The 10,455-nt window shown below is 40.2% G+C and overlaps 1 protein-coding gene across 1 annotated transcript in view; it reads left to right on the top strand.

Annotated features, from left to right (window-relative positions):
* The first annotated feature begins 231 nt into the window (after positions 1-231).
* syk (spleen tyrosine kinase) overlaps positions 232-10,455 on the top strand; it is a 19,679-nt gene continuing 9,455 nt past the window's right edge. Inside the window, exons 1-4 of the mRNA XM_034896969.1 lie at positions 232-498; positions 3,125-3,598; positions 4,889-5,049; positions 9,137-9,275. Of these exons, the coding sequence (XP_034752860.1) occupies positions 3,197-3,598; positions 4,889-5,049; positions 9,137-9,275 (702 nt within the window). The 5' untranslated portion in view covers positions 232-498; positions 3,125-3,196. The remainder of the gene's footprint in view (positions 499-3,124; positions 3,599-4,888; positions 5,050-9,136; positions 9,276-10,455) is intronic.

The following is a 10,455-nucleotide window of genomic DNA, read 5'->3' as shown; positions in this document are numbered from 1 at the left end:
CAAAAAGCCAACACACTAAACAGAAATGAGTATTAAGGTCCAATTACAAGCTTTTTCTTTTCTTTATTTCTAAGTCATCTTTAAGGTATTTCATTATATAGTTCTGTTTGTTGCGCTGTCACTGGTGTCATTGCAGTTGTCACACATCATTTCCTGCGTGGTGCAGGCGGTGTTGGTCAGTGCTCAGATAAAAAAAAAAGGAAGTAAAAGAATTAAATTGTCAAGGAAGTCGTTGAAATAAGGAAGCTTGAGTGCTGCGCCGCCTCATACCTTTATGATGAGGACTCAGCGCAGGCCCTAGACCGGCTGGGGAGCACGGTGCGAGTGAGTGACGCTTCTCATGTTGGTTTGGACGACACATTTGTTGTTTTTAAGGAGCTGGCTGATTTTAACATGATGTGTTGGCCATGTTGTTCAGACGGCTGGCATGCTGAAGGCCTGAGAGGACCGAGCCAGAGGAGGACTCACACCCAGGACCGCGTCACCAAGTCGTACACAGTGAGCTCCCTTAGACCACATCAGTCTCTAATCGTCTTTTATTCCTCCATTATCACGGTTTCTTTGTTTAACCTTACATGAGCGAAGGTCTTAAGGCATATGACTGGTAATTGTTGATTTTATTTAGATATGACAAATTGTTATTAAATAAGTGAAATGTTTTTATTATTATAACAATTATTAGTTATTGGCACCTGACCCTGTACACGTTAATAGCAAGAAAGATGACTTATTTACGTTATTACATTATCTCCCATGACAGATTTAGAACTAAAAGATGTATCTAGGATGCCCTCAAAACTTGAATTTGATTACAAAAGTAATAAATAACTAAGAAATATTTCTAAATTTGACTGGAAGAGACAATTATACTGCTAATCGCAATTATTTCCAAAACAATAATAAGTAAAGTCAGTATTCATTTTTCATCTTTTTTGTTGATTAATGTAGACGTTTGGACTTTTTGCTTCCTCGGTTCTAAATGTTCAGTGTTATTTTTCCAAGAATTCCAGTTCCTTTTCTTTCTGTTTTGCCTTTTGTCATTTCATCGCTCACTTTGCTTCTTCTTTATTTCTGTTTAACAAGAAAGAAATCTGCCAAAGGGGGTGAGATTATTCCTCATGTCCGAGGGGTTGTCCATGTTTCAGGAAATTAATTAATATCTTGAAATGAGTAAAGCATATTTAAGCATAGAAACCGCTCATGTGTTCCGTTTTCTTTTTATTAACTCACCCCACCCATAGAGGGTTTTTCAAATATAAAATGGAAACAGACTTGTAACATGTTGGGTGTGGAGAAGAAGTCACTTTTATTTTCACATGTAAAAATACAGTTCGTCCAAGTCTTTGTCAGTGGTAGAAAGTAATGGAGTACTGCAAGTGCAGTAAGTCCAATTTCAGGAACTTTAGTATTAATACCTAATATAGCTTGACTGCAGAGCCCGAGAGAAATATTGTACTTGTTACTCCTCCAGATGATTTGACAGCCGTCATTACTTTGCAGATTAAAAACACATGAGAAGCTTCTAACCAGAGAGGTAACCCCCTTATAAAAAAATCTACTCTACAGCGGCCACATTTGACATGTCAGCCCGCGGTTCCCCTCTTATCTGATGCTTTCATTTTAATAACCATGTGACACCAAAGGGTCACAAAACAAATAGTTACATATCGCTATGTGCAGCACGACTTTGTCTTTGCTGCTTCGCAACCACATTAATCATCTCGAGGCTCCCTAGATTTCTTTTGTAACCATTTTTCTTTGGGGGGGGGGCACCCTCAAAGTTGGGAAGCACTTAATTAATACCCAACTGTATATAAAGTAATTAAAACTATATTTTCATGTGATGTATAACAAAATATCTTATGTATCACAGGAGACACTAGTTTGATTGTAAATACATATTAGCTGTATTACAATACTATCTATCTAGCTACACATATATATATATCTTTATAAAAGATATGGATATTCTATTTTTAAGATAATTTTTCAAGGCTTTTCCCTTTATTGTAGTGACAGTGAATAGAAATGAAAGGGAGCGAGAGATGGGGGGTCGGATTTGAACCCGCTCTGCTACAGGACTCAGCCTACATGGGGCGAACAGTCTTACTGGGGGGGCTAGAGGCCCCCCAACTGAAGTGATATTGATAAGCGTTGTGACTTACTTATTTACAGCATCGGCTATTTCTGCCAGCTTTCCTTCCTGTTTCAGTAAGCAGCGACTGTGTTAAGCCTGTAAAACCGTGTGTGTTCTTTATATTCACGTAGAATTATAGTTTGCTCTTTTGATGTGAAATATGCGTCTCTGGTAGATGATTGTGATTGGTCGTGCTGTGTAAACCCCGCCTCTTTCATGTGAACGCGCACCACTGGATTGGGAAACCCTGGGTTGAGTGAACTAGTTGATTACCCCATCATGTTCATGTCAAAACCTGAGCTAAGCTGTACACTGGCAAGCATACAAGTTAAATACAGCGTTTCTCTGAGTTTTTTGAAATATTTAGATGCAGTTATAACTTCAGTTTTGACACAGGCGGATCACTTGCTACCGGGTTAGTACAGCTGTGTTAACTTATGCTGGACACCTCACCTGGAGCGTGGTCTTTTAATGGTAGGGAAAACCCGAAAATATCTCTAACACAGAAGTACTGCTCTCTTCTCATGGTGTGAATGTACTGTCCACCATGATGTACTCTCTGCAACTGCATCAATGGAGCGAAGGGTCGGAGGACCCCAACCCATTTAGTTTTCAGCGGTGATCCAGAATGAAATCTGGAATTTTACGAACCATTTTCCTGCCTGCAATGATAAATGAGAGGGGAGAAAACGCCAGAGCAGGGGGAATGAGAGGGCGAAACGCCAGAGCAGGGGGAATGAGAGGGCGAAACGCCAGAGCAGGGGGAATGACAGGGCGAAACGCCAGAGCAGGGGGAATGAGAGGGCGAATCTCCAGAGCAGGGGGAATGACAGGGCGAAACGCCAGAGCAGGGGGAATGAGAGGGGGAGATGCCAGCGCACGGGGAATGAGAGGGGGAAACATCAGAGCAGGTGGAATGAGAGGAGGAGATGCCAGAGCAGGGGGAATGAGAGGTATTAACCTTGATTCTCCTTTTGTTTGTTTCAGGTCCGATTACATCCTGGTAGCTGAAATCCGTTCTGGGACTTTCTTAAGGTAGCCAACCCCACAGAAGCCAACATGGCCGACGCAGTGAATGCACTGCCATTCTTCTATGGCAACATCACCAGGGAAGAGGCGGAGGACTACCTGCGGAAGGCGGGCACCACCAACGGCTTGTACCTGCTCCGGCAAAGCCGAAACTACCTGGGGGGCTTTGCCCTGTCTGTGTTGCATTCCGGCCGCTGCTACCACTACACCATTGAACGAGAACCCAATGACACGTACGCTATCGTGGGCGGTAAGAGCCACAGGAGCCCTGTAGATGTGATCGACTACCACGTCCAGGAGATGGACGGCCTCGTGTGTCTGCTGAAGAAGCCCTGCAACAGGCCCAAGAACATGCAGCCAAAGGTGGGGCCCTTTGAGGACCTGAAGGAAAAACTGATCCGGGAGTATGTGAAGCAGACATGGAACCTGCAGGTATGTTTGAACTCCATCCTGGAAGTAGAAAGAGATGGGGGTCTTCAACTCCTTAGCAAAACGTGGAGGGTCTGGAGGGGGTACTCCAGCAGAAATTGTGAGCTTCAAATGTTTCATTTCCTGCATTCTGGTGAATTTCCATGGAACAATATCCCCTGCATCCCCCCCCCCCCCCTATGCTGAGGTGCACATTAAACGTGGTGGATGGATGGGTATTCACGCATTATTTACACATCATATTTTAATGGTAAACATACATGGGAATGGCAGTGTTTCATGTTAAGGTGTATTTTCAGAGATTTTAATTAAAAAAAAAAAAGAACATTTCATAAAATGTGGCTGCCCCCCATGCAGTTATTCTATGCACCCCTGCTGAGGATCATCCAGCTTCACATCTGGAATGTGAAGATGGATGTTTACAATTCTGGGTATAATACTGTAATAATAATAGTAGTTTTATTGCTGTTTCATGAACTTTCTGACTATTCTTTCTATTTTTTTTACAAATGCCTCTTTATTCCCAGTTTAGTTTTGAATTTCAGTTCATATTTATTGTAAGTTTTGACTTGATTTCATTTAGAGTTACTGTAGTTAGAGTGTGTTTTTCAGAAAGATTTAGTTTTTATACGTCTTTTTTGTCAGGGCCAGGTAGCTACATCTGAGATATGATATATGGTATATACTGTACATGGTTTATCCAGTTTCTGTTGTGGAGAGTCGACGGAAATTCATGCCTTCTTTTTTTCCAGGGGGAAATGAACTGAAACTGAAATTAAAAACATATAGGATCATTTTAAGTTACTCTATATTAGTTTTTAAACAGGCAATATAGTTTCAGTCGAGTTTGAGTTCTTCTTGAAGGTTTTAGTTTTTTATCCTCTGTTTTTACCAACATCTACGCAGAGAAAAGTTTTACATCCCTTACATCACATTTTACATGCATGTCATTTACACGTACAACCCGACACAGAACGCCAAAAAGGGACGCCGAGAGTCCCGGACCATGGTACAGACCAAAGAGCCAAAATTTAGTCCGACCAAAAGAGGTCCGGGTCAAACTGAACTGTGGTCCAGTTTGTTTCTGTGAAAGCAGTTTTTGGATGGTTGGGACTTTTGGACTGAAGAGTCCCGACCAAGCGCGTCTAAATATTACGCTAAAGGAAATTTTTTGTCTAAAATGACAAACGGCAGCTGACCAAGCGTTGCTTTGTGACGTGATGGACTGTCGAGAATTATTATGAGTGTTTGCTGACAGCTCGTGTGTGTGTGTGTGTGTGTGTGTGTGTGAAGGGGCCAGCTCTAGAGCAGGCCATCATCAGCCAGAGGCCTCAGCTGGAGAAGCTCATTTCCACCACCGCACATGAGAAAATGCCCTGGTTCCATGGATCCATCACACGGGAAGGCTCTGAGCCCAGGCTCCAAAGCGGCTCGCGTACAAACGGAAAATTCCTGTAAGTATTTTACAAGTGTCTTTGTATAGCGCTGTTCTTAATAAATGGTGGGAGATGAATTTGATCAAATCCATCCAGATTTGACCGATTATTATACTTTTGTGAGAATCTTGCAAATTTCTCCAGAATTTCTCTCACTATATCCCATAATCAAAGCATATGCTCATAAACCCTAGCCTTTCTCCACATTAACTTGTCTCCCCCCCATGAGGAATTCTAATTAATGACAACAAAACTGTCGGCGCATCCACATGATACAAGCCTTCTGTGATTGCACACGCGTCCTCGTCCTCCACACAGTTGCTAGTAGCCACGGAGGACACGGAGGATTGAAAAACACAATGGACTCTTCTGAACATAGTCCCACTGAGAGGTCCACAGAGAGATGGGAGGAGCTGATGGTATATATACTATATCTGATATATGCTCTGGATAAAAGCGTCAGCTAAATGAAATGTAATGTATGATGACAACAACCTATCTGCCTGATTTAGTTCATAATTAGGAATATATTGGTTTCATGGCCCAGCCTGCAGGACCTAAACAACGTCCAACTGGGGCTCCAAACCTAAACCTGTAGGAACCTTGTGAGGCTTTTATACCAGGTACTTCCTGCGTTGGGGGATGATTTTAGTTAGTGCTTGTAGACAGACAACAATGGAAGACATGATACTGATATTATACTGAATTTCACAAATTATGGGACGTTGAAATAAGCACTAAGAATTCCCCCCCCCCCCCCCCAAAAAAGTTGAAAAAGTAACAAAAAAATGACAAAAGAAATGTCAAAAAACATTGGAAAAGGGATTAAAAAAAGACACTAGAAAAAGTGTTGGAAAAGCGTAATTCTTTTTGAAAAATTGACAAAAAAACCCTAAAAAAAGCAACTTTGAGAAAAGCAACAAAATGTTAAAACAGTCAACAAAAGAGTTGTTGTCGTGGCCGATGGGAAGACAACACAGAGGTTAAGTACCTGGAGCATGCTTATGACAGCAAAGCAGGCAGAGAACAGTGGAATATTGGATATTCTTATGTTATGAGTTGTCAATATCCAGTCCATTTACCGGCCCAGCTATGATTGTGTCATTGTTTTTTTTAAATTGTTTTTTTTTATTGTAATACGTTTTATCAAATGAACACGGATGCAGTGTGAAGTTAGGTCCGGTTCCACACACAGGTGAATGTGAAAGTGTATTTAGCAGCTGGAGCTTCAGTTGAGAGGCAGTGGTCTCAGCTGAAGAAACAAACACACACACAAACACACACACACACACAGTGCGTCTCACTATCTTTGTGGGGACCCGTTATTGACATTATGCATACCTACCCCCTTACCCTAACCTTAACCATCACAACTAAATGCCAAACCTTAACCCTGACCCCCACCCTAACCAGAACCTCATTCTAACCCTGATACTAAAACCAAGACTTCACCCCTAAACAGCGCTTTAAAGTTCCAGGGGTCCAGCATTTTGGCCCCACAAAGCAGTCAGGACCCCACATGTATACTGTACTCCCAGTTTTTGGACCTCATGAATATAGTTAAACAAAAACATACACGCACATGCACACACACACAAACACACACACACACACACACACAAACCAACACACACACACACACACACACACATACACACACACTGTGGTTTCCGCTCTGGCAGTTTGCAAAGGACTTCCTGAAGTAGCCAAACCAAACAAGAAGAGTGACAGCAGGGCGAGATGTGACACTAATCTGTCCCTTTTCTCACGAAGTATAAAAAGAAACGTTGTTTCCAACGAAGCACCGCCACAGAATATTTTAGCAATTTCTAGAGTATACTTTAGATAACTATAAACAATGACACAAAGGCCATCCATTTAAGTTCCTGGTTAGTGTATGAAACTGTAACACCAGTGCCCAATGTTTGAAAAAAAAAGTGTGTGAAAAAAGTTTTGATAGTGGCAAAACTTCAAATGTAAAGTTTCAAAACCCACAGGAGCATTTAAATGTGTCAGGACTAAAAGAATAAAGATATCCAAAAAAAGGCATGAGGCATTAGTAAAAAACATGAGATTAAAAATAAAACCAGGTCACTGGAAATCGCAGTAGAATAAAAATAAAGTAAGACCAATTAAATGAATGAATTAAAAAAATGTCCCTTAATCTGCATGTCACTTTGAAAATATGAAATAAACAATTTTTTATTTAACTGTTCAAATACATTTTGGAAGGTGTAGTTGCTGTTTCCAACTGAAATAGTTAAAATAGTAACAGATACATGATATTTTGTTTAAAAAATATCAAATGCTACATGTTTAATTTAAAAATGCAGAGTTATTAAACCATCACATGAATGTGGACTGTGTACTGTATGTATATATATATATATATATATATATATATATATATATATATATATATATATATATTATATATATATATACATACACATATGTATAGAATAGAATGTCTTTAGATAGATAGATATTTATTGATCCAAAAAAATGGGAAATTACAGTGTTACAGCAGCACACGTACATCAGTCACACAACACAGAATATATAAAATATACATACATATAATATATATGAAATAATAATAATAATAATAATAATAGGAATAAAATGTGTAACTGCTACTTTGAAATCTGGTCATGCAGCAGGTCGTGGCCATATGTTATACACATGATAAAGGAGCATTTTCATAACAATATCAGAAATACCTTTTAAAGCTGTCAATTCAACGATTAAAGCTGTGGTTCCTGAACTGTTTTGATGTGAGCGCGAGAGAGAGAGAGAGAGAGAGAGAGGATATTAATGTATTGTATATTAATGTATATTAATATACTGTTGTTTCTTAATTGACCCTTATTGACACATTATCACACATGTATATTGTTTGATATCCCTATTATTTTCTTGTTTTTATAAATTTATATATTTTGGTTTACTCAATGAATTGTACACATGTATTTTTTCATAATATTATTATTGAATTGTATTGTCCTTGAGGCTTTGGCATTATTGTTTCCTGACATTAATGCCAATAAAGAAGTATGAAATTGAATTAGAGAGCGTTATTTCTAAAAGTGGTTTTCCAGACCTTAGTCTGTGACATCAGGTTACTCCCTCATTCTGGTCCTTTTACGTCTCTCTTCAATAACACCAAGTCTTTTTGTTGCCTAACGTTAACTAGTTGCGTTTCCCAGTGGTAACTGCTACTACTAACTAACGCTCCCCAGAGTGTGTGAGTCTTCATAGCGTTGTCTAGGTGTGACGCCGTGTGGCTGAGTCCTTCGTGTGGTCTAACTCTGGTCTTTAGTGGCTACTCGTCTTAATGCAACCACAGCAAGACGAAACAACGGCTCTGTGTCCCAGAGAAACCAACCGGGCGACTTAGGTCGGGCTTGGTGCACGGCCTCGCAGAGGAAGTACAGTCCCGAAGAAGAGGATGTGTTCTTCAAAGAGAAACTCTTTACATGTCTACCCTACACACTCCTCAATTCATGTCAGGCTGTCCTCTGAACCGCAATGTGTTTCCTGTACCGTTTATTTTAAAACTTCGTCCTGTCTGACAAAAACCTTAACAGACACACAATGCCAAAGTATAAGTCATTTATTATTGAAAAAGACTTTTAATTGAAGAACAACTTCAAAAGTTGGGTGTCTTAGTCAGTGTGGTCCGGAGGGTTCATGTGGGGGGGTGTTGACAGGGTGGGGGCTCTTTCTATGATGGATTTGAAATGATTTATTCTTATTTGTTGTGTGGCACATTTTAGTTTTAAGCACTTTTAAACATAGCACTTATTATAATTGTTGATTGTATGTGTACTTTTTAACCTGAAGATCAAGTAATTCGTAAGATCCGTTTTACTTTTTAATTTTATTATTTGAGGTTAAATGAGGTTAATATTGGAATGGGGTTTCTTTTGTATGGAAGGTTGAAAAGCTTTAAATAAAAAGGTCACCTCCACTACTGCCCTGGTCTCTTCTGGAGACATTACCAAATAATATTTATATATATACTGTATATCTATGAAGAAAGAGTAAATATGATACTACATTCACCCCCCCCCCCTCCCTTTTCTTCTTCTTGTGAGTGCAGGATCCGACAGAGAGACATGAATGGATCCTATGCGCTGTGTCTCCTGCATGAAGGACAGGTCATGCACTATCGCATCGACAGGGACAGGACAGGCAAGCTCTCCATCCCAGACGGCAAGAAGTTCGACACCCTGTGGCAGGTGAGCATCATTTTTAGATTTATTTTCATGTTGATCTTTAACTATGACTCTCTTGCAGATTACTAAACCTGATTGGTTGAGGCTTTCCCAGCAGCTCAGTGACTGCCACTTATTTTACTCTTTCAGGAATGCTACGCCTTGTTTCATGGTTGTTACAGTTACATAAGTTTCCATTATGGACACTGCGGTAGATATACTTTGCTAAAAACCCGGAGCATTCCATAAAATGACTCTTTAAAAAAATGTAATCGCTCGATCACGCAAATTTGATCGTGGGAAGTCAAAATCGTGATCGCGATTAAGATTCGATTAATTGTGCAGCCTACTTATCGTCACTCGAGGTTCTGTGAGGGAAAGTTGCTGACGCCACGATCGTCTGTACATAGTCCCACTAAGAGATCCAGAGAGAGTGGTGGGGAACTGAGAGTCTTCATTAGCTTTGGAACAACTCATCTGGCAATAGGTTGAATACAACAGAAGTCCTTTAATATCAAAAAGCTACGCACAAAGCTACGTTCATGTCATCAGATGACATGAACTCTATGTCCTCAGCTAATCTCAGCAGAACATATGAGGACCTCTTAGAAGACAAATGTTTTCAGGTTTAGCCGCTGCTAGCACGTCTCTAAGAATAACAATGCTGCAGCAATGGTCAGATCCTTTTTTTATTTTTACCACACTGTAAAAATATTCTGTTACAGTTAAAGTTCATTGAAGATGCTTCAATGTAAATGTGCTGTATTTATATAGCGCTTTTCTAGTCTTAACGACTACTCAAAGCGCTTTTACATCTACAGGAAACATTCACTATTCACACACATTATATACACTGTGGCCGGGGCTGCCGTACAAGGTACCACCTGCTCATCAGATGTCTTCCTCACACACATTCACACTCCGATGCGCAGCACCGGAGGCAACTCGGGGTTCAGTGTCTTGCCCAAGGACACTTCGACAATGACTGCATTGGCAGGCAACCGCTCTACCACTGAGCCACAGCCTCCCCAATGCACAACCTCTGTAGGTGTTGTCAGGAAAATGTATTCTCTCAAATGTGTTCTTAAAGGTCCCATGACCTGGTGCTTTTTGGATGGTTTTATACGGTCCCTAATACTGTATCTGAAGTGTCTTTTATATAGACCTTAGTGGTCCCTAATACTGTATCTGAAGTGTCTTTTAT

The sequence above is a fragment of the Etheostoma cragini genome, chromosome 16, assembly GCF_013103735.1.
Source record: "Etheostoma cragini isolate CJK2018 chromosome 16, CSU_Ecrag_1.0, whole genome shotgun sequence".
NCBI lineage: Eukaryota > Metazoa > Chordata > Actinopteri > Perciformes > Percidae > Etheostoma > Etheostoma cragini.
This window is presented reverse-complemented; position numbering and strand designations above follow the sequence as displayed.